Source organism: Panicum virgatum, chromosome 7N (genome assembly GCF_016808335.1).
Source record: "Panicum virgatum strain AP13 chromosome 7N, P.virgatum_v5, whole genome shotgun sequence".
Lineage (NCBI taxonomy): Eukaryota > Viridiplantae > Streptophyta > Magnoliopsida > Poales > Poaceae > Panicum > Panicum virgatum.
Window position 1 is genome coordinate 48,869,606 of NC_053151.1, and position 22,493 is coordinate 48,892,098.

Sequence of the window (22,493 nt, forward strand, 5' to 3'; positions counted from 1 at the left end):
ATTCGTGAGATAAATCTAATAAAAATAATTAATTTATGCATGGCATCGACAGACAACATAGAAAAAAACTAAACTGAAGTAAAATATGGACAATTCACTACTCAATTGAGTTTGTATGGTGCACCATAGAGTTTTGCAATTTGCCCATGGTAGCATATCGCCATTTGAACTTCTCATTTGAATAAGCTGAAAGCAAACTGAAAATTACTCGTGGGTTTAACTTCTCGGAGGACGAGAATCCTCCCATGTATCCCCTAAGACTTTATTTTTTTTATTAGGAAAAAAGAAAAGTTCACTGCTCGATTTGGCAAAAACAAAGGCACTCCTTCCCCGACATTGTGCGTATCATACATGGACAACTACACCAATATTTGCTGTCAAATCCTACGATTACAAAGCAGACTAACGGGCACGAGGCAGGCAGCAGACGCTAGCTTATCTTCGACGGGAACCTGGCATCGTTATATCCGCTGCCGGCCACGGACAGCAGCTGCACGTCGTCGAACGCGTCCTCGTCGTCCTGCTCGCCGACGCCGGCGAAGGCGGCAGCGCCGGCGCTCTGGACCGGCTGCTCCTCCGGCGGCTCCCTGACGGTCCTGCTCGCCTTGAGCTGCTCCTCGAACATCTTCTGCAGCTTCTTTCCCTGCGCCTCGATCCTCAGCTGCAGATTCCTCTGGATCTGCACACACAAAAAAAGTATCAGCAAAAGGTTGATGCCATCAACACAAACGCAGATTTATATATCTAGAAAGGATCCATGTAGGATTCGAGGTTTCTTTTTCTCTGTAGTGTTTGAAGGATAGACAGAGCACCTCGAGCTGCTCGTGGAGGCGCCTCTGCACGTCGAGCTGGACGCGTAGTGCTTCAGTGATCTGCATTCCACTGCAACAGAAAAAGGGGTCCTGCTATTAGTCCATGTTAATGCACTTGGTTGCCATTAGGATTCTCGCAAAAAAAAAAAAAAGGTAGACGACGAGGACAGTTACGTGCTGGGGTCGAGATTCTGCGCGTCATTTCCGGTGGCTCTTTTCTCCTGTTTCCCTGCAATTCGACAACAGGATGGCAACATGTGTCAGCCGGCGATAGGACGGAATGTAAGCAGAATGGCCACGCAATGGCAATATGTGTCAGTCAGGCATGTCAAGATGATGATGGAATGATAAAGCTTGGCGTTGACACGTTCGCAGAATAATAGTACTGAACAAGTGGGTACTAAATTCTTGCAGGATTACCTTCGGATGTCGATGCCGGCATGTACTTGGCTATGCGGTATTTCTGAAATCCAAGAAAAGCAAAATTTTAGATAAATTCAACTAGGTCATCCTACAAATTGTCAAACAACAACATTGTATGTTTAAATTTGATACTCTCCACAGTTGATAAGTTCCGAAAAGTTTGTATGTTTAAATTTGATACTCTCCACAGTTGATAAGTTCCGAAAAGTATCTTTTGATTTGCGAAAATTCATCAACCTGAAGGTGGCTCTTGATGTGGTAGATTGTGAGGACACCAGAGTTCATCAGCTTCAGAATCCCCTTTGGAGTCGCCTCTGCAAGTGTCAACACGACAACAAAGAGAAGACTACACACTGTGAGAAACTAATAGCCTTTCCAGCAAAACAAATTTAAGCAGCAACGATAATCGACGACAGGAATAGAGGACTTTTCAGATCAAGGACGCTTACTGTCCGCGCCGCCGAGCTGGTTCACGCAGTCGACGAACCGCTCGTGGAGGTCCTGCGTCCACCGGATCCGCGTCTTGCTCGGCGCGCCGTGCCCGGGCGCGGCGACGACGTTCCCGGTGTGGGTCCCCGGCGCACCGATACTGCAGCTCCTGGACAGCGGGTTCTCAGTTGGGCTCTGCATGCCCGGCGCTTCCATCGCCGGGAGAAGCGTGTTGGCCGTAACCTTCAGGGTTTGGCCAAACAGGAAGGAGGAATCGGTATCAGAACCTGCTGGTCATGGCATGATTTGGGAGAAGAATTCTATCCATAATACCATGTGTCACTTACATGAGGTGAAAATGAGTGGGCTTTGGGTTCGCCGCCGAGCAGCCTGCCGGTGGAACCGTTGCCGTACAGCGCATGCCCTTGCTCTTGCTGCTGCTGCAATGGCAGCTTGAGCGCAGGAGGCGCTTCCGGGGCGTCCCGATGCTGCGGCCTGACGTAGTACGTCCTCACCGAGTTGTCGCGGTGCAGCAGCGGGCCGACTGGCCGGTACAGCTGCTCGGCCTCCGGCGACCGGATGAACGGCGGCGTCTTGGCCGTTGTCATCGTCGCCGGCAGCGTCGTCGTCCCGAGAGGGAAGTCGAACCGCACCATGCCCAGCAGGTGCTCGGTGGCGAAGAACGCGGCGGTGTCGGCGCCGACGCAGCTGCCCTGCGTCGCTGGGGCAGTCCTCGGAGTCGGGGTGTACTCCTCGTGCAGCCAGCTGCCAGAGCCGCCGTGCTGCTGCGGCAAGGAGCTCACGAGCCCCGGGTGGAAGGAGAGCCCAGCGGCGGCGGCGGCGGCCGGGAACATCTGTGGGTCGCACAGCGGCGATCCGTAGTGGTGGTCGTGCAGCTTAATCTTCTTGGCGTTCATCATCTAGATCACGAAGTCTTGGATCTGAACAAGCTGGCAGAAAAACACAAGTACAACTAACTCGTCAATTGTTTCACGATCGATGAACTTGAATGTATCAACAGTTCATTGTAAATAGAGAACTTATTTAAGCATTATCCATGTGAGACCTCAATCAGCAGGTTCTAGCAACGAATTAAGGCGACAGTTGGAGCAGGAGAGGAGAAGGATTAGTGCAGCGGCGATGCTTAAATAGGGCCGATGCAAAGGTTCCATTTCCATCCATTGGAAGCTTGGGTTCTAGTGGCCGAATAGGATCCCGCACCGGTCCAGATTCCCGGTGGCGTGTCGAGCAACGTGATGAGAATAATTCGACGGCGGTGAGTGCCTCCGGAGCACAACACACGAATACCGGCAATTGCCGACGAGCATGCCGCGGCCGCCGGAGGTGGAGGAAGCAAGAACACGGCAATGCAAGCAAGTAGGGGGGAAGGAATAGCTGCATGTGCATCAGCAGACGTGGTTAGAGCAACTTACAACTTGAAGGCATCACATGTGCAGTAGCTTCCAGCACGGAAGACTTCCTGGCAATTATCTCCCTCGCACTGTATCTGGAGGAAGGATTGGAGTCTGCAGGAGAATTGGGAATGAGGAGTGGATGCAGAAAGGGCTCCTGATCATCCCAATTGGAATATGGAGTCCTCCCTGTGGGGGCCAAGGCCTCCTGATTGAAGCCAAGCAGCTAGCAACTGACAAAGAATAATAAGATGCAAAGATATCTCCACCTACTATATGAAGAGCAAGCTTGCATGTACAGACACAAGGCTAGGGGACAAACAGGGGCTTTGATGCTTTCACCGTCTCTGCATGGATCTTATGGCACACCCATTCCTAGCTGGACTGAAAGCATACAAGATTACAGTAAAGATCAGGGGGGACATCACTATGCTGAACCCTTATGTCCTGTTTGTCTTTTGATATCCCAACAAGAGATGAATAGGCACCCCTATGCTGAACCGACAAAATTTCGGATTTTAACCTTCTTGGATGTGATGTTAATTTGTCCTACATCAGAAATAAATAAGTGGACAATACCTACCATGAAAAGGACGAGGTAGTAAAAAATGAAATGCCAAACAAATAGATATGTTTTACAATGTGGGATGGATATACATAACCTGTGATTCTTGGTGGGGAACAATCAAATAGCACGGTAACATCGATCTCCTTTTTTGTTTTATTTTTTTCATTTATTGCTGAAGAACTTTCATTTGTTTCAGTCATCTTTTAATGGATAATGGACATGTATCTGTTTAGTACCTCCCTAATTAATGCCTGGCCGGTCCATATGTTTTCCGTCACTTGGGGTAGGCTTAGACTAAACACTCCAAGGGATAATCCAGATTAAGAAAAATTCATCGCAAGGACTTTGTTTGGGTGGAATTCAATTACATGATTTATTTTGATCTTTGCATAAAGAAGTTTTTTTTTACACCATAGTACTGCCGTGAATGTGCAGCGTTCAGCATCAACCACTCCCTTCATTGGTTCATCCTGTTAATTCGAAAGCCTTGGCTGCCTAATTGTCTTGTGGTAACCTCTTCCTCTGATCATAACTCTTCCTGCGAAGACATAACAACTTATAGCGGAACTTTGAGTTGAACCACATATCCAAGCACAAGCAGTCGCAGACGACACTTCTCTTGAGCTTAGCTTTCATCAGTCTCTAGCCGATAACAAAACAAAATCAAATCAGCATTAAATCGATCCAATAAAAGCTTTAGTCCAATGGGGAACCCATTAGGAGTAGTCGCCGATCAGTGGTTAGAAAGATGTGCAGGTATCCAGCGCTCACTGGATTGGTTGCTTTTTTTTGGAATCTCCCTGATCCGAGAAGAGGAATGAAAAATCATTGTCGAAGCTGCCGCCAGGTCGTGCCAATGACGCATCGACACTGTCAAATCTTAATTACAGGTCTCAGCAAATGACCACTGGGTTGGTGAAGTATGTACACACGTAGGTCAGTAGGTGCACTTCAGATTAATGTAGAGATACAAGACCGTAGCTAACAGACAGAATTCTTCAGCAGATTCTACAAAAGAAAGGAAATTAAGCCGAGATACAAGAACGTAGCTAACAGACAGAATTCTTCAGCAGATTCTACAAAAGAAAGGAAATTAAGCAGAGCTTTCACCGTTTTCTTGCTGGAAAGCGGTAACTAAGCAGGGTTTACAAAACCGGTGGGAACCAGGTTCCGATTTGCGCCGGTACCAAATCGGCCCAAATTCAAAATTCAAATTTGAATTCAAAAAATGAAAAATTCCAAAAAAAATCATAAAAATACTTCAAGGTGCGACGAATCTAATGGTGTCAAATTTTCTCAAAAATTCGTTCATTTAACATACTTTTCGGGCATTTAAAGTTAAACCAAAAAAGAAAAGGAAAAAATGAGACGGCCCATTAAGGCCCACTTGGTAAACTAGTCAAACCGGCCGGTAAACCGGTCAAACCGGCCGGTATACCGTTTCAAACCGGTTACACATGCGATTTTGAATTTGGATTTGAATTCAAACCGGTCAAACCGGCCGGTATACAGATTCAAACCGATTACACATGCGATTTTGAATTTGGATTTGAATTCAACCGGTTTCCGGTCAAACCGGTCCGGTAAACCGCTACCGGAGGGCAGCGGTTTGACCGGACCGGTCGGGATTATTAACCCTGTAACTAAGTGAGGCAGTCTTTAGAACTTTAGGGGTAGAAATTTTGAAACAGAATCTTGTTATTTTGGAGTAGTAAATAAAATCTATTTGCAAATTTTTTTGTACGGATGGATTGTAAATCGCGAGACGAATCTAATGAGTCTAATTAATCCATAATTAGCAGATGATTAATATAGCATCACTGTTGCAAATCATAAAAATGATTCATCTCGCGATTTACAATCCATCCGTGCAAATTTTTTTGTAAATATACGTTATTTAATACTCTATGCATGTGTCCAAATATTCGATGTGAAGTTTTTGGATGTAAATTTTGGGATCTAAACATGGCCTAAAATACACAAAATGGACCTAATCATCACTTTAGTTTTTTTTTGAAGGGACAATCATCACTTCCGTTCAATGGAGGATCCATTGGCAGTGGTCACCAATCATCCGTGAAAAAAAAGGAATTGCAGCTGTCTGGCGAGCATTGGACTCCCTGCGCCTAGGGAATCTCCATGATCAGAAACAAGAACGAGAGATCAATTTAGAAGCTGCCGTCCCGGTCGCATAGATAGCATATAATGAGACTGTGAATCTCAATTCTGACTGACAAAAAAAAGACCACCTGCGGCGCTGAAGTATTCGCTGACGTAGGTCTGCTTTGTCCACGCATGTAGCCGGATGCAGAAGAAGAGCAGAATTAGTGTGAGCAGGAGCAGGAGATCGAGCAAGTGGACGATGAAACTTATGCAGATCGACGACGGGATTTGGACGGGCAGGCGTGCCAACGTGGAAGCGATTAACAACCTTATCCGGATGCATGTGTGTGTGTATCTTTTGCCGGATTGGTGCCTCGCCGGTTGGGGCCGGGGTAGGGTAGGAGGCAGAGAAAAAGGCAGCGGAGCTGGTCGTCCTCTGAATGCCTCAAGGGCCATTGCTGCGGGAGATTGCTCGGCTCATCGGCTCCCCGAACTCCCAAGTGCAATCCCTTTTTAATTCCTCGGATTCGTCCATGGCTCGGCAGCGCAAACGACACGGGGAGCCAGGTGGCGCAGGTGCCCCCTGTGTCAACGCAAATCCCCCCGATCGCATCGCATCTTGCCTTGGGGATAAGTAAAGTTAATCCTCCCGGGCGGGATGGATTAGCTTGACGGCTTCGCGGCGATTAGCAGTCGTCTCTCTCGGAGCATCTGCTCCGCCGTCGCATTGCTGCTGGAGGATCGATTCGGGTGTCCGTCCGTCCGCCTGCCAGCGTACATGCTTCCTCGGTTGGATGCATGCTGCAATGCTTCGTCCTCGGTGGCGCAGTGACAAGAGCCTGGCCTGGAAGCTCGCGTCCGGCGGGGGCAACCGCAAGTGTGAGGTCTGGTCTGGTCTGGTCTCTGGGGCGCCGCCATACCCTTTAGCCTGGACGGAGCCGCCGTAACGGGGGCACCTATCTATATTCCGAAGATGCATAAGGTATATGTCGCACGGCCTGTTTACGGCCCACTACGTCGTTGCCGGCCTACTATTTTTCCTTTAAGTGAGGAAGACACGTTGTCGGCCTGCTATTTTTCTTTACATGTGGAAGTGAAAACCAGAAGCAGCTACCACTGACCTAGCAGGACATACAATAGCAATAGCAGCAGCGACAAAGTAATGAAAGTATATTATGCTTGTTTTTTTGTTATTTCTTTGAATATGTGATTGTAATGTGTTATTTTGCTAAAGATTTTACGATCAGTTTGTTTAAAATATTAAAGTAATATAATCAACATTTAAAAATACTTAATTCAACATCTAGGTAGACTTAGTTCAATATTTTAAATATACTAATTCAACATTTTATGTGAAATGTTGATGCAGTATGTCAAGAATGTTGAACACATAAACACAATTTGTTGAAATAATACATTTTGAATGTTAATTTTTGAAAAGTATTTAAAACATTTAAATATATTCATAATGGACCTTGATTTGTTGTATAAATTCTAACAAACATCATGGTTCAAACAGAATTTGAAACGTATTTATGGTTTGAAGAAAAAATGAATCTGAAATTTTGAAGTCAAAAGAAAGTTCGTCAACCACTAACCTGCTACAGCTTGCTACAGCCAGCCATATGCCACCACGTGTTCCGCTTTTTCTGATGCAACCACGTGCGCTCAACCAGCCCTCTTTCATCAGCTTTTGATCTGATCCGTTCATCATATTCTGCACGGATCTCAAACAGTAGAAGATGAGTAGAATAATTTTTTGCGGAAGATATATAGGATTTCCGGCCGTAACGGGAACATGGGCTTAGTTACGCTTTGGGCTCCGTCTCGCAGTATCTCGGCCTCTTGGGCTATTAAATGACGATGGGATGATTTGGATCGCTCTCAATGGGCCTATTTGTGTCGCGATACAAAATCCGGCGGGACCTCTCACCGATGCTGCTGCCGTGCGAGTAACCGGAAATTCTATATATCTTTCGGAAATTTTGTTTCCCCCACTTTACAGTGTTTGAGATTCGTACAAATCATCTCATCCATTAGATCTTCTTAATTCTATCTTCTTCTTCCTCCTGCTCCCCGCCACCGCCGCCCTCCGAGCTTGCTGCGCCGCCGCCCGTCGACGCGAGTGCTGGGCCCGACGGGCCGCGCGCCGCCGCCGCCGCGCTTTGTTGCTGCTGCTGCGCTGCTGCTGCTGCACATGCTGCTGCGCTGCTGCTGTTGCAGGCTGCTGCTGCTGCTGCACATGCTGCTGCGCTGCTGCTTTGCTGCGCGCACGTCGCCGGCGCCGCTCCTCGCCGGAGCCGGAGAAGATGGATTGAGAAAAATATTGATGTAGATTTTAATTTGTTGAATTTATGTTCTTGAGATGTTGAAATAATATATAAAAAATGTTGAATATACGATTTTTAAATGTTGAATTATTTTTCAAAATGTTGAAGTTAATTTGAATCTAATAGATTTTATAGATGTATAGCATATGTATCTTCCCGAAATTATATAGGAGCCCCCGCGAGTAACCGTGGCGTGTGCCCCGCACAGGCTCCCCCGTCGTCGTCGGCGGCAGCCATGATCGACCTCGCCGAGGGCATGTTGATTCGGTAGAGGTCCATGTCAAGAATCCACGGGTGATGCAATGGTATCCCCCCGCGTCGTTACAGCCGAGCTCACGAATGATTGATTCGCTTTGCGCTGCCATGGGATGGGCGTCTCCCTAGCTCCCCTTGCCCGAGTATCCCAACAACTGGATTCGCCGGGCTTCTCGGCAGGTGCACACGAGAAGCATGAGCGCTCAAATGGATGCATCCGTGGCGTCACGCGCGTGCGGCCGATCCCTCTCCCGGTTGTTATCCGGCCGAAGAATTGCGCGAGCCATGGCCAATAATGTGAAGGCACCTCCCGTCACCCGGCGACTGACCGCGACAGGAGTGGGAGGAAGAAGACGATGGGAGCAGCGCCAGGCTGGAGCCACGGTGTCCTGTAAAAGCGTGCGCAGGGCGTCTCGGGGTAATGCGAACCGAGCGGATTGAAAACGGACAGTGTTGAGGAGCCACGCCACATGCCGCGGAGGAGAAACTCTTCGTCGGTTCGTGATCAAGCTCTGCTGCTCCTGAAACAGGATAGATCACAGCGAGGATGGCAACTTGATACGGCCTGCTTGCTTCATCTAGCCAGGGGTCCAGCTGTCCTGCACATCCTGCTATCAGGCTGCAGATGATGAGCTCTTGCTCTTGCCTATGCCTATCCATGTTGCAGATAGCAATGCTCTGACAAATAAAAGGCACTATCTCCGTATCTCATATCCAGGTTCAGGTTCAGTGCCTTTCCAGAAAAAAAAAAAGTTCAGGTTCAGTGCCATACTATTACTTCTCGAGTCATAGAGAGAAGAACACACTAAACCTTACTTACTTCTCTTAATTGGAATACTAACAATGTTGTTCGGCCGGCATCTCAGCCTTCCACACGCATTCACGGATCAGACTCCAAGTGATTGTAATCTCAAATATAATTGGAAAGGCCTTGGCCCAGGTGCATGGTAGCAATAGGAACGGGAAGAAATCAGCGAAAATGATCGATGACTGGTTTCTGTTTTAGATAGCAAAGAAAAGGAATGGCAATGGGACAGAGAGGAAGAAAAAAGAACTGCATGCGTCACAATCTCACAGAGCGAGATGACAGCACAACTCACCCAAAAGAACGTGATTACTTTCTGTAACAGTCGACGGTGATCAAGAGTGATTTGTGGGATTGTGGACAAGAACAAGATATGGACGCGTAGATGGATGTAGATCAAGGGCAGATGCCACGGTGGCACTGCCACGGTGGCACTGCCACGGTGGCACATTTCGCCCTTTATAAAGCGGCACGACGCACCAGCGTGCGCATGCGCCATCGAGCAGCAACTTCGTTCACCGGCCCGGCCGTAACCTCTCTCCCTGTCCCTGAAGACCCTGATCGAGTTTGAGATGGAGGCGCTGCTCCCGAGCTCCATCTCGCCAAAGATCAGCACCATCCTCCAATCCCACGTCTACCCGCGCGTCGGCCGCGTCCTGCGCGCGCTCGCCAGGTTCAAGTCCTTGCTCCTCGACGCGCTCGGCGAGACCAAGAGGGGCGCGCGGGCCAAGAAGAGGCGCGCCATCCGCTGCCGCTCGAGGAAGAGGAGCAAGCAGGTAGCCAGCGTCTTCACGAAGCCGCATCTCGCCTGGCCCGGCGGATTGTCGTCGTCGCCAGCTCGGGGAGCGGCGGCGCTGGACGCGAGCTACCACGTGTACCCGTCCTTGGAGTCGGCGTGGAACGCGGCGGTGGTTCCGGCGGGTCCCGCCGGGGACGGGACGGCGGCGGCGGCCGAGTACTGTGGGTACCTGCGCTGGCTCGAGGAGGAGATGCCGCCGGATGATGTAATGGTCGTCGAAGAAGAGGATGACGAGGAGGAGGAAGACGTCGACGGCGGCGGGAATGAGATCGACATTCTAGCGGAGAAGTTCATCGCGAGGTGCCGCGCCAACTTCTTGCTGGAGAAGCAGGAGTCGTACGACCGGAGGTGTCAGGAGATCATAGCCAGGAGCATCTGAAGCCCGTAGACACTTGATGCATACGGGCGGCATGCATCAGGATGCAAATGCAAATTAGAAAATTTGTTTTCCCGATCTGAATAAATTCTGTGCAAGTCTAGGTAGAATTCGAGTTATGTCGAGCCAGCGGCGAGGTTGAAGAACAGCAATGTAATTTCACGCATGGCGCAGCTGTTTGCGATTTGCGATTGGTTGTTTAGTTTCTTCGATTCGAGATTCGAGAAAAAAACATGTGTGCTTTCGCTGTGGTGTGAAACTTGTTGCTGTATGTTTCAAGGATAAAATTTCACATAGGCTGAAGATAGTAGGAAAGAAACAATCATAGGATAATGAGCCATCTATAGAACGCGAGATTTTCTCTCTACTTTTACGGGAACCGATCGGGCTGTTCCTTACTCTCTGTATCTCTGTCTCTATATGTGTGTAGAATATTGCTCCGTGATACATAGCTCTGAAAATAGATTGGGTTGAAATATGACTAACATGTTGGTTTTTGATATAGAGTGTATTTGGGTGGGTCAAAATGAGTTGTAGTAGGTAATAGGACGGGACGGAGAAGTTCTATATAAATACAAGTTGGCTTAGGTTGGGCTGAGCTGAAATGGATATTTATACAAAATAATATGATTATATATAAATATCGGTCACATATTAAGATTGGGACCCTAAAAATAAAGTCTCGCGTTCACGCTATAAAATTTAATCAATATTGATTGAAATTATTGAAGATGACACAATATGACTAGTAGCTACTCTGTACAAAACAATGTTGCTAGAATTACATGTGGATCCCATATCAAGAGCCAGATCCTATAAATAAATTTTTGCGTTCACACAATAAAATTTTATCGAAATTTACAGTGGGAGCGGCAAATCTCACGAGCGGGAGTGCGCAGGCGGCCGCGGCCGTGGCTCCAACTCCAACGAACGCAACGGCGCGCTGGTGCGGAGGCACAACAGGCGGCCGCGACTCCGGCGAGCGGCTGATTTATCCTCTGTTCTTGCATAAGTTGTAGATGCGAACCGATGAGGCATGGTCACGGCGTACGTATACGATGAAGAAAGGTGGACTGTGGCTGACAGGTGGGATCCACCTGTAAGGACGGATCAAAAGTCAAAATATCACAGAATCGGTCCGCTCTTTAAAAATAGGTAAAGACTATCTTGCATTCCTAATGGAAACCACCGGGCCCAGTGGACACTAGTTGGGCCAGGACACTAACTCCTCGCGACCACCAATCCGACTCGAGGCCCAAAGCCCAATCTTCATAAGAAACCAGACAGCACCCGTCTCCCCCACGTCTTGAGTCGACCCACCCACCCCTGACCCCCACGAGCTCGCAATCTTTCTTTTCTCCTCTGCTCCGTCGCAAGTTGGGAGCTAGGGTTCCGGCGCTGCTCAAAAAAAAAAAAAAGCTAGGGTTCCGGCGCGCCTCCTTCCAGACGTGAGGGCTGGCCATGGAGGGAGCCGCCGCGGCCCGGAAGAGATCCCGGCCGGAGACGGCCAACGGGGCCGCAGCCGGTGGGAAGCGCTCGAAAGGTGAGGCGTCGTGCTCCCGTCTGTTCGGCCTCTCGTGCGCCTCAGTTTCTGTTTGCTGCTAGATTTTGGTTCTTTATGCCGTGTGTGAGATATGGGACTGGATCTGCGGGCACCTATGTTGTTAGGGTAGGTTTTATGGGTTTGTCCGTGAGAATGATGAAAGCGTGCGCAGGCGGTGGCCGCTAGGTGACAAGCGCAGAACGAGATGCGCATTATGGCGGTGGCGGCTTAGGGTTTGAGTGGCTATAGTTGGTCTCGTTTTGTTTCAGAATTGCTTTGTTTCGGGTATGGTGTGGATTGGTGGAATAATACTAGCTCATTAGCCCTAGTTTGATTTTGCAAGCCAACATTTTTCTCCCTTTTACACATCAAGGTTACGATTGCCTGAACTTTGACTGTATCTTTCCATGGCTATGCCAAATGCCCAAACTGGTCTAGTGGAATCTAAGGTTAGCTTTGTGTTTGAGTAATGTATTAGCGATGATAGGTGCCTCAAGATAAGATTCTGTTTCCTGTATAAATGCATATGAGCATTGATAGAAAAAAGCAGGTTGCTAATGTTTGATATGAGGGGTTGAGATTACTGGTATATACGGCATATCCCACATCTGTCTTCGTGACTATGGTACAGCTATCGCCTGTTAGTCCATGGATCTAGTGTTGACTGTCTCTCACAGCGAGCATGTTATCCCATTGTAAAATAGTGCAGTAGATATATCTTGGAAGCTGAAAGTCTAGTGCAGTAGTTATATCTCGAAAGCTGAAAGTCGGAACAACTTGTTTATTATAATGATCAAAGGTTGATCTAGATGATTTTTCTCAGAAAGAACATTATATGTTAGAAAAGAGGAATAAGTGGAAAGCATATTTGGAAATCATGGCACCTTTTCACTCGTGAATATGGATCAAACGACAATGTGGTTTTTTGACAGATAACCAATTGAACCAACAAGAAGAAAAGTGCAGACACATGGTATCTGCCAGTATAGAATCTGGGGAGCCTATTTGCTAGTCCTTTGTTTTTGAATCAGGTTCAATGTAACTACTATTTTCTGCAGGATAAGTGGATAAATACCACGGAATATCATCTTTATATCTTATAAAATTTTGTTATCCATTAGAAAATTCTACATATGTTTACTTGATTAGAAGATCAGAAATGCAAACTTCTAACACATGAGAAAATGTAATTAATTTTATGCAACAGAAACGGAGTCATTTCAAACTGGTCAATCAAGCAAATCGAAGCCTTGCACCAAGTTTTTCAGGTTATAATCCTAACCTACCTGAAATAACATCAGAATGGTAACTCGTATTTTCACCTTTTCTTACAGTTACAAACAAAATTCTATGTAAGTTTTACTTCAATGCAGAAGGTATAAAAATATTGTGAACTGTGATACATGAGCTAGTCTTTTGCATCAAACTACTTGCTGTTTTCTGTGGTTACTTTAGATGAACACGGTACTTGTAAGCGCTGCAAATCACTCTTGCTCCATGGTTTTTATTCTCTCTAGACCTAGGTTGAATAGTTTATAACATTTCAATTTTGGATCGAGTGGTAGGTTAAATTTAGCAATGGAACTATTCACGTGAGCACATTCAATTTGTACGTGTTTCATGAGTATGGTTTTTTCTTGTGGATCGTTATTGGTTTTTGAGCATTCCTATACATATGGTTTAGGTCTTGAGGGTGTGTTATTGAATAGTTTGGTTATAATTCTCACCCAAGTTCCTGCATACTTGAAATTGTTAAATGCAGCTTTGTAGATAATCTGTTTTTGTTTTGAATGTTGCAGTACCATTGGGTGCCCTTTTGGTGAGGGATGTCATTTTCTGCACTTTGTCCCTGGTGGATACCCAGCAGTTGCAAAAATGCTCAACCTAGGCAGCCCTGCTGTATCTGCACCAGCAAGAGCTCCTGCAGATCATGCTGCTGTTGCTAACTCTCATCCAGCTTCGACGGGCAAGACACGCATGTGCACCAAATACAACACCGTTGAAGGCTGCAAATTTGGTGATAAGTGCCATTTTGCCCATAGCGAGAGAGAACTTGGCAAGCCAGCTTACATGACTCATGAAGCCCCTCCAATGGGTGGTCGGTTTGGAGGCCGACCTGAACCACCTCCGCCAGTTGCGATGGGTCCTCCAGCAGGGAACTTTGGCGCCTCAGCTACTGCCAAGATCAGTGTTGATGCCTCGCTTGCTGGCGGCATAATCGGTAAGGGTGGGGTCAACACAAAGCAGATATGCCGAGTTACGGGTGTCAAGCTCTCGATCCGCGACCACGAGTCAGATCCGAACCTGAAGAACATCGAGCTGGAAGGCAATTTCGACCAGATCAAGCAAGCCAGCAACATGGTGAGCGACCTCATTGCCACCATCAGCGCCAGCATGCCACCCAAAAACCCTGCGCCAGCAGGAGGCCGAGGGGGTGCCCCTGGGGGCAGGAGCAACTACAAGACGAAGCTATGTGAGAACTTCGTGAAGGGTACCTGCACATTCGGCGAGCGGTGCCACTTCGCCCATGGTGAGAACGAGCAGCGGAGAGGTGCGGCTTGAGAGCTGAGGTGCTCTAGGCTGAGATGTACATGCATCTTGGGCGGGCGACCCGTGTTGACTGTCCATTTGCTACTGCTCTTTACATCGTTATTAGGCACTTAGACTGCTGTAATGCGATTTCAGTGGATTGTTAAGCTCTAGATTTCAGCCTTTTTGAAATATGTTTGGAAAGAAATCCATGCCCGTGTACGTTTTGAGCATTTTATTGGTCACATAGCAGCCTGCATCCATAGTTCGTTTTTGATATAACTGGTTCCATTGTCCAGCAAACCCGTGTGAGTGTGTGACTCTCCTACCGCTGTTTGTGTAAATCGTGAAAGAATATTTGAGGGGGGAAATAAGTAGATGAAGCCCATTTTGATCTCCTCCTCGGAGATATTCTCTCGATTTCCACGGGGGTCGCCACCACCACCGCGGACGGTATACTGTAGCACGAGAGAGAAACCTACAGGCTATAGCTCGTCGGGCATGGCGGCCGCCGTGGCGCTGACGACGGCCTCTCCTGCCCGTCTCCCTTCCTTCCGCGGCCGCCGCGATGGCCGGGTGCGCCTCTCGCCCCGACGCCCCCGCCCCCGCTACTCTGGGAGCTGCAGGGCCATGGCGCAGACCTTTCAGGGTGGGCCCGCCGCCAGTTACGCCCGCGAGATGGAGCGCCTCTCCGCCAAGGAGTCGCTCCTCCTAGCCGTGAGCTCTCCCTCTCTTCGCCCGCCTCTTCTCAGCCTCTCGCCTAGTACTTCCTCGAGTCCTGACCTTCCCATGAGGCCATGATAGTGCCTGCGGGAGCCTCCTGTTCCTATTCAGTCTTCTCATCGAAATGATTGGTCCCTAGTTACACAACCTGGCTTACTGGTCGTTGTATTGGAGTACCACTGCCCAGCCAGATTGGAGGCGCCAGTGTCGCTTTCCAAACCTGCAATTTTCATATACGTTTTAGTACAATTTTTTTGCGCACACTTAACAATTAGAAAAGAGTAGTTTGCCGTATTTGTGTTGATGTGTGAAACGACAGTTGAGTCAACAATTAGAAAAGAGTAGCTGACCCTGAACTTTCAGCTTTCAAGGTATTTCTCTTTTCTCAACTATGGTATCTGAAAAGTATCAATATCAGTTTAAAGATGCTGGGGGATTCGAGGCCTTGGTTAGCGGTAAGACCACAGAGATGCAGAGGATCGATGTCAACGAGCGGATCGTTGGACTTGAACGGCTGAACCCCACACCACGCCCCACAACGTAAGTTACAGCTAAAGAAGATGAATTATGACTGCAGCTTATTTGAGATACTTTTCACAACAACACTAAATGAATATAAGCACTAAGATGAGATGGACTTGCTTCATTTCTGACTGAAAAAGCTTTAAATGAATATAAGCACCAAGACGAGATGGACTTGCTTCATTTCTGACTGAAAAAGCTTTATATGAATATAAGCACTAATACGAGATGGGCTTGCTTCATTTCTGACTGAAAAAGCTTTAAATGAATATAAGCACTAAGACGAGATGGACTTGCTTCATTTTTTACTGAAAAAGCTTACTCTGTAAGTGTTGGCACATTGGCCTGGATTTCATAGCATCTGTTCACTTCGCAGATCGCCCTTCCTGGAAGGTCGATGGAACTTTGAATGGTTTGGTGACAGCAGTCCTGGAGCATTTGCAGCCCGGCTTTTGTTTGAGTATGTCCCTGTTGCTCCTTGCTTGGTGCAAGTCATAACTTCTTTTGACTTGTCAGTTGTCAAGATTCTCCTCGCTTTTCCCATTGCAAGTGTGTTATATTTTATAGGAGATCACCTACAACTGTTGCACACTTTATGGGACTTGACGTGTTGATCAAGGATGGATACACCAAATTCTCATCTAACCTCAAGTTCTTAAATACGGTAATGTCAGAAGATGTAGGAGGGTGCCTACTACTTTTGCACAATTAATGGGATTCTTATCTTCATTTTTCTTAAGATTATTCGTTCTATGCATTTATGTGCCTGGCTAGTCAGTATCTCTTACAAGATGCAGGGTTAATCTTTTTTCAGTATGCCATTCTTTGTCTAGATCTGTTAGTAATAGATTGTGTGGAAAAGCTTTCATCATCTGAGAATACTCCATTTATACTGAGGTCATTTATTAGCAGCCTGTTAATATCTGAATTACCTGTAAGCTGAATATTTCTGTATGATTGGGGATCACTTTGTCGTTACACCTGCGTTCTCACAATTCGGCAATGTCTTTTAACCCTGTTTCCAGATACAAAGCAAATTCCTCCTCACCACACAATTATCCGTTGAGGGCCCTGTCAGGATGAAAGAGGAATATGTTGAGGGCCTTATAGAGATTCCCAAAATTAGCGAAGAAACGTTGCCTGAGCAATTAAAGGGCTTGCTTGGGCAGACTGCAGGAGCTCTGCAACAACTTCCTAGCCCTATTAGGGATGCTGTTTCAGAGGGGCTTAAATTGCCACTTAGTAAGTACACATGGTTTTATTGCATAATCACTCATGTATCTGCATGCTATTTAGGATACTACCACTGTTGGACTTGTATAGGTTAAGCACACATGCTTGCAGTTTCTGGGGACCTATGTCTGCTCAGATAAAGCGACAGTCAATTTTGTTAGTAATCCATTTTGTTATGGCCATTCTTTTTGTCAGGAAATCTTGCCAACTTTCCAAAATATTAAATTTTAGAGGAATATGTTTTACTGTTCTTTTTTACTTGAGTTGGAAAAACATTCTCTACTTTAAACAGTGACAATACTTCCATGGCTTATGTTCAGGTTTAGGAAACTGGAACCAGCCCCAAAATTGGAGGCACAGCCAGTTGATTCTGATTTCTAAGGTCATAGGAGGAAACCTTTTATGATTTTTTTAAAAATTGGATATACCTTCCTTTTCTTTGAGAAGTTGAAGTATGGAATATAAACTAATTATGATTACTAATTTATTGGTGTATATGTTGAATTTCAAAGGTTGATTTGGGTGAGCCTATTGAACTGAAACAGTTACCAAAAAACAGACCTGTCTGGTTTGGTTGGCTTTCTTGAAACTGGCAGTTTGCTATCTGGTTCTTGGAACCCTGTTTATTAACACAGCCTTTTCCTTCTAGTTTGTTGCAATATTGAGTTGATTCAAAATTTGATTGGCTTGGACATGAGAGATTGGAGATTGGACTATAGTTTGTCAGTGTAGTACTGTAGTTACATCCGTTTTCATGCCATCATGACATTTGCATTCCCTGGATCATGTAGTTACATTACATGCCCTTGTTCAATTACAGGTGGAACGTTCCAACGCTTATTCATGATCTCTTACTTGGATGAAGAAATATTGGTATGTTTCTTTAATGGTTGCAGTGATAGCAAAGTCATATGCACTGATATCTACTATTATCTATGCACACTCACATTCAAGACAATGTTGGTTGATGTACCTTTTAGGAAAAAGTCCATTTTTGACCCCTCAACTATTGCGTTCGGCCAACATTGACCCCCAACTATAAAACCGGACACAATTAACACCCTAACTTCTAATACCGGGCAACTTTGACACCTGCGCTCGGCTTAGCTGGTTTTGGGCTGACGTGGAGCGGGTTTGACCCGCCTCGCTGGCAAAGACCGCCAGGTCGGACGCGGCCGGGTCTAAAGGATACCGCCGAGCTCGAGCATCTCTTTCTCTCCCTTCGCCGCCGCTGTCCACCTCCGCTGCCTGCCATCCCCTGCCGCCGGAGTGGCCCTCCCCTGCATCTTGAGCAGGTCGCTGGTCAACGCCCGCGCCGCTCCCCCGCCGCTGTTGCATGCCAGCGCCGCCACCGGCTGCGTTGCCCCACTGCTGGAGCTCCGTCCGCCAGCCGCCTCGCCCTGTGTCTCGAGCTCGGCGGCGGTGACGCACGCGCCCTGCCATATAGGCTCGCCAAGCTCACGGCGGCGGCGGCCTGCCATACGGGCTGCAGCGAGGCGGAGGCGAGGCGGAGGTCTGGGTCGGGGAAGAGGAGCGTGTCGTAGAGCCAGTGGCAGGCGGGGTCGTCGGCGCCGCCGCTCGAGTGGAGCGCGGCGTAAGCGGGCGGGTGAGCAGAGGAGCACACCAGCGCATGAGCCGACGGCGGCGTCGTCGTTCGGCTCCGCGAGCGAGCAGATCCGGCAGCTCCTGCTCCTCCATGGGGCCGCCTCGTCCCCTGCTCCTCCACTCCTCCCATTCCTCATGCAGGCATAGGAGCAGGTGGCGTCCGCTCTATTGGGTAGCTAAGGTGGCAAGTAAGGCTGGACGAAAAACTCGTGGCTCGGTAGCTCGCTCGACTCGGATCGGCTCGACTCGTTAGGAAATATTAGCGAGCTGAGCCAAGTATTTAGCTCGGCTCATTAACGAGCCAGCTCGAGCTGGCTCGCGAGCCGAAACGAGCTCTCTCTCTGGCTCTCTCTCTAGCGCTCTCTCTCTGGGTCCAGCACTCGTCCGCCCAGGTTGGTAGGTGGTCGTCAGGCGACAGACTGCCAGCGTCCGCCTCCATCCCGTGGCTCCTCGTTGCGGGCGGCGGCCCTGCGTACTGCTCCGTCCGCCTGCCTCCGAGGCGTGGCCGGCGGCCCCGCGTGCCGCCTCATCCGCCTGCCGCGCGCCCGGGCCGGCACCCCGCGCGCCGCCCCGTCCGCCTGTCTCGCGCCCCAGCTAGCGGCCTCGCGGGCCGCCCCGTCCGCCTGCCTCCGCCGCTCCGCGTCGTGGCCGGCAGCCCCGCGCGCTGCCCCCTCCACCGGCCTCTGCGCCCCGGCAGGCGGCCCCGCGCGACGCCCCCTCCGACGGCCTCCGCGCCCCGCGCGACGCCCCCACCACCCCCGTACCATGGCTCCGCACCGCGGCGGCGGCCTACGCTCCGCCTCCGTGTGACGCCCAGATGCTAATTCAAGCTGGCTCACGAGCTAACAAGCCAGCTCGAGTTGGCAAACGAGTCGAGCCGAGCCTATCTTCTGGCTCGCAACGATAACGAGCCGAGCCGAGCTAGCTCGTTATCCTAACGAGCCAGCTCGAGCTAAGCCGAGCCGAGCCGAGCCGGCTTGATATCCAGTCCTAGTGGCAAGCGCGGCGGCGGTCAGCGGTGGCCTGGCTGTGGAGGGAGGGGGGGAGGGAGGGAGGGAGGGAGGGAGGGAGAGAGAGAGAGAGCATCCTACGTGGTAGTCAACGCCAGCGTGGCATGGTCAAATCCGCTCCACGTCAGCCCAAAACCAGCTAAACCGAGCGCAGGTGTCAAAGTTGCCCGGTATTAGAAGTTAGGGTGTTAATTATGTCCGGTTTTGTAGTTGGGGGTCAAAGTTGGCCGAACGCAATAGTTGAGGGGTCAAAAATGGACTTTTTCCTACCTTTTATTTAAAGAAAATTGAAATGTTTTCTTCATAAACAAAATAAACACAACATATTGAATTCCTACTATTATCATGCACTTATTAAGCTTCTGGTTCTTCTCTTATCGAACTTCAATTCTTAAACACATTTAGTTGAAGGGTGATGGCCAACTGAGTCGGAATGCTGCAAAGGATTGTTTATTGTCATTATGCACATTTGAAATACAGGCCTTTTTAATTATATTGGCCACAGATAAGATGCTTGTAATTATCGGCCTTTTAGCTTAACTATCGATTGCCTGCTCTTGTCTTTCTGGTGCAAACTGTTCCTGTCAATCATTATCCACCAGATTGATGGGCACAACTTATGCCCCGGAGTATTTGATTTGAATTGTTTGTTTACCCATGCTGCATGAATACACAAATGAACTATTTAAATCTCACGTTGTTTTCCTTGAGTATTTCTGAAGTACGGAAAAAGAATTTCTCATGGTTGTGCTGTCATCTTTTTCAGATTATCAGAGATGCTGCTGGAGCACCTGATGTCTTAACCAGACTGGAGGGGCCACAACCAAATCCAATTGATGGCGCAGCAGATGCAGTGATATCAGAATATGAAAGCTAATGCCTCAGCACTAACCGAACTGCACCCATAGCTCTTGTTTATGGTTTCTTTGTTCTTCCTTTTTGGTTATTTTCTGTCTTGCACATTGACAAACACTTGAATATTCTTACTCACGTTCCTTTCAGCAATTCTAAGTGCAATCAACTCTAAATGGCTATCAGTAGTTCTTGAAGTAATCAAGTAAGGTGTTGCATTTTAAGTTTACAGGATGGTTTCCTTGCCAGGTTTTTTAAATCAGCTGTATTGTTATATATCTTCTTGGTGGATTCCAAGCTAAGAGCTGGATATTACTGATTAGTGTGCACATCAAAATGCCCGTTTGTTCCTTGTCCTATCATGGTCTTATATAAAGGCTATTGTGCTCCCATCAGCAGGGCAGATGTGCAGCAACAGTGGGGACCGCTGCAACCACTCTGTTGAAACATTAGAGGCTGAATGACGCCTCAAACAGTGGCCATCTTGTGTATAAGAATCAAAGGAAAATTCATTATGTTTGATCGGCAAAGGATGAATTCGGAAGAATGTTGGACAGCAAGATGCGAACTTGTGCATTCTGTTTCATGTGGGCATTTCGTTTTGCCTCTGAACGTGCGGGGCAAGTTTCGTGCTTCTGTTTCAGACACCTGACTCCTGACAGACTGACACTGCAAAAGTGCAGAGATTTCCCTGTACTGGCCTCAGAATCAGATCAGAGCCAGCGTCTCCAATCACCATCACTCCCCCTACTACCAAAATGTAGTGGAACAATGTTGGAATCAAACAAGGCTAAATACATCGAAAGAAATTAACCAAATGGCATTCCATTCTACTCATGATACGATAAAAAAAACAGCTTTGGAACAGAGAAACAAACGAACAGAGGAAAGCATGTCTGATGATTTATCTTTGCAGACTGAGCAAACTCGAGATCCTCATCTCATAACTACAAATTCTTCTGTAATGCAGGAAGAGAATGACAGATCAAGAGGTTGGAGAAAAATGCCCAGCTTCCCCAACGCATGCACCTGATCAGAAATTGAAACCGGACTCCATGTCACAGGAGCTGAAGAGGAAATCCTCCAGCCCCTGGAAGAACATGTTGTTGCAGCCGTCCAACTCGAGTGCGCGCAGGAACCCTCCCCCCTCGTCACCCGACGACGTCTCGGGCTCCTCCTTCACCTCCAACTCGATCCGCGACGCGGCGCCGGCGCCGGGGCCCTCGTTGCGCGCCGACAAGTCGCACGAGTCCTGAGGCGGCGGGGACGACGACGCGTCCTCGGTGGACGCCGCCGCGCCGGAGCCGTTCGGGGAGGGCTTCCCGGTGAGCCGCTGAACGAGCTCGCGGAAGTGCCGTGCCTCCGTCTTGATGATCTCCGGCGCCAGGACGTGGATGATCCTGATCTTCCGCGGCGGCTGCTTCGCGATGGAGTGGGAGAGCCTGTGCGCGGACGTCGCGGGCGACGACGACGCTGAGCCACGGGACGGGAGCTTCGCGGCGTGCTTCATCGCGTCGCCAAAGAGTGGTGTGTTAGCGAGGCTCGCCTGCCGAGAGAGACGCGAGGAAGGAGGCGTGGAGGTTACCAGTGCAGAGGAAGCCGGGCCGGGAGGAGGTTTATATAGACACCTCCGGTGGTTTGGAGCCATTGGATCTTGGATGGGGAACCTCTGCTGATGCATCCAGCACAGCCGTCTGATCAGCGATCCAATGGTCGATGTTGAGTAGTGCCGTAGTTAATGCTAATAATGCTCATGCAATGATATAGTACCCCCAAGTTTAATGAATGTAGTGCATATTAGATATTCATGCGAGATTTCCAATTCATATCCGGGCGTTCTTCGTTGGTGAAGCATCCAACGCGCCATATGATCTGCAATCCAACGGTCGATATTGGGTTGTGCCATAATCAATGCTTATTCTCATGTAATGATTTATACTAGCATCCAAATTTAATGATCATAGTGCGTACTAGATATTCAGGCGAGATTCCAATTTATATCCATGTAATGTAACAGATTAAGCCGTCAAGTTTGGCATATACAAAGTTATGGCACTGCTTCATATCCAATGAATATTGAGATTTTCCTTAATTTTTAGAAATTCAGAGCTTTTTCGAAAACCACATGAAATTCATGCATCCTAGCGTAGGGTACATTCTAACC

The 22,493-nt window shown here is 48.3% G+C and overlaps 5 protein-coding genes across 11 annotated transcripts; 3 read left to right on the plus strand and 2 right to left on the minus strand.

Moving 5' to 3' along the window:
• Window positions 1-211: 211 nt before the first annotated feature.
• LOC120682193 (protein PHOSPHATE STARVATION RESPONSE 1-like) lies at window positions 212-3,355 on the minus strand. Of its 3 annotated transcripts, XM_039963986.1 has the most exons (9): window positions 3,098-3,355; window positions 2,012-2,614; window positions 1,685-1,907; window positions 1,473-1,549; window positions 1,233-1,275; window positions 987-1,041; window positions 813-882; window positions 453-679; window positions 212-384 (listed from the first exon to the last, which is right to left on the minus strand). In XM_039963986.1, exons 2-9 carry the CDS (start codon window positions 2,582-2,584, stop codon window positions 378-380), a joined length of 1,275 nt encoding a protein of 424 aa, XP_039819920.1. In that variant the 5' UTR covers window positions 2,585-2,614; window positions 3,098-3,355; the 3' UTR covers window positions 212-377. The 3 variants fall into 3 exon arrangements, with proteins under 3 accessions (XP_039819920.1, XP_039819918.1, XP_039819919.1); XM_039963984.1 differs by having other exon boundaries at window positions 216-679; window positions 3,098-3,351; XM_039963985.1 differs by lacking the exon at window positions 3,098-3,355 and adding an exon at window positions 2,731-3,025 and having other exon boundaries at window positions 216-679.
• A 6,321-nt stretch (window positions 3,356-9,676) lies between these two features.
• On the plus strand, window positions 9,677-10,450 carry LOC120681493. Its single transcript, XM_039962998.1, has one exon. It carries the CDS (start codon window positions 9,710-9,712, stop codon window positions 10,313-10,315), a length of 606 nt encoding a protein of 201 aa, XP_039818932.1. The 5' UTR covers window positions 9,677-9,709; the 3' UTR covers window positions 10,316-10,450.
• Window positions 10,451-11,599: 1,149 nt separating this feature from the next.
• On the plus strand, window positions 11,600-14,649 carry LOC120680844 (zinc finger CCCH domain-containing protein 31). Of its 2 annotated transcripts, XM_039962418.1 has the most exons (4): window positions 11,600-11,701; window positions 11,737-11,855; window positions 13,063-13,123; window positions 13,655-14,629. In XM_039962418.1, exons 2-4 carry the CDS (start codon window positions 11,774-11,776, stop codon window positions 14,415-14,417), a joined length of 906 nt encoding a protein of 301 aa, XP_039818352.1. In that variant the 5' UTR covers window positions 11,600-11,701; window positions 11,737-11,773; the 3' UTR covers window positions 14,418-14,629. The 2 variants fall into 2 exon arrangements, with proteins under 2 accessions (XP_039818352.1, XP_039818351.1); XM_039962417.1 differs by having other exon boundaries at window positions 11,630-11,855; window positions 13,655-14,649.
• Window positions 14,650-14,699: 50 nt separating this feature from the next.
• LOC120680843 (probable plastid-lipid-associated protein 13, chloroplastic) lies at window positions 14,700-20,558 on the plus strand. 4 transcript variants are annotated; one of them, XM_039962415.1, is made up of 7 exons: window positions 14,700-15,101; window positions 15,526-15,647; window positions 16,006-16,089; window positions 16,197-16,293; window positions 16,655-16,871; window positions 17,683-17,735; window positions 20,244-20,558. In XM_039962415.1, exons 1-7 carry the CDS (start codon window positions 14,763-14,765, stop codon window positions 20,352-20,354), a joined length of 1,023 nt encoding a protein of 340 aa, XP_039818349.1. In that variant the 5' UTR covers window positions 14,700-14,762; the 3' UTR covers window positions 20,355-20,558. The 4 variants fall into 4 exon arrangements, with proteins under 4 accessions (XP_039818349.1, XP_039818348.1, XP_039818350.1 ...); XM_039962413.1 differs by having other exon boundaries at window positions 14,755-15,101; window positions 15,514-15,647; XM_039962414.1 differs by lacking the exon at window positions 20,244-20,558 and having other exon boundaries at window positions 14,735-15,101; window positions 15,514-15,647; window positions 17,672-17,724.
• Window positions 20,559-21,212: 654 nt separating this feature from the next.
• On the minus strand, window positions 21,213-22,137 carry LOC120680845 (VQ motif-containing protein 25-like). The gene has a single exon (XM_039962419.1). The coding sequence runs from the start codon at window positions 22,008-22,010 to the stop codon at window positions 21,363-21,365; it is 648 nt and encodes a 215-aa protein (XP_039818353.1). The 5' UTR covers window positions 22,011-22,137; the 3' UTR covers window positions 21,213-21,362.
• Window positions 22,138-22,493: the final 356 nt, after the last annotated feature.

Excerpts from the sequence above, each read along its gene's own strand:
- LOC120682193 (XM_039963984.1), bottom strand. The coding sequence starts at position 2,584 with ATGATGAACGCCAAGAAGATTAAGCTGCACGACCACCACTACGGATCG. Across the intron at positions 1,550-1,684 it reads CCAGCTCGGCGGCGCGGACA|AGGCGACTCCAAAGGGGATT; the intron begins GTAAGCGTCCTT and ends TGACACTTGCAG. Across the intron at positions 1,276-1,472 it reads ACATCAAGAGCCACCTTCAG|AAATACCGCATAGCCAAGTA; the intron begins GTTGATGAATTT and ends CTTGGATTTCAG.
- LOC120681493 (XM_039962998.1), top strand. The coding sequence starts at position 9,710 with ATGGAGGCGCTGCTCCCGAGCTCCATCTCGCCAAAGATCAGCACCATC.
- LOC120680844 (XM_039962418.1), top strand. The coding sequence starts at position 11,774 with ATGGAGGGAGCCGCCGCGGCCCGGAAGAGATCCCGGCCGGAGACGGCC. Across the intron at positions 11,856-13,062 it reads CGGTGGGAAGCGCTCGAAAG|AAACGGAGTCATTTCAAACT; the intron begins GTGAGGCGTCGT and ends TTTATGCAACAG. Across the intron at positions 13,124-13,654 it reads CCTTGCACCAAGTTTTTCAG|TACCATTGGGTGCCCTTTTG; the intron begins GTTATAATCCTA and ends TGAATGTTGCAG.
- LOC120680843 (XM_039962413.1), top strand. The coding sequence starts at position 14,763 with ATGAAGCCCATTTTGATCTCCTCCTCGGAGATATTCTCTCGATTTCCA. Across the intron at positions 15,648-16,005 it reads CCCACACCACGCCCCACAAC|ATCGCCCTTCCTGGAAGGTC; the intron begins GTAAGTTACAGC and ends TTCACTTCGCAG. Across the intron at positions 17,736-20,243 it reads ACTTGGATGAAGAAATATTG|ATTATCAGAGATGCTGCTGG; the intron begins GTATGTTTCTTT and ends CATCTTTTTCAG.
- LOC120680845 (XM_039962419.1), bottom strand. The coding sequence starts at position 22,010 with ATGCATCAGCAGAGGTTCCCCATCCAAGATCCAATGGCTCCAAACCAC.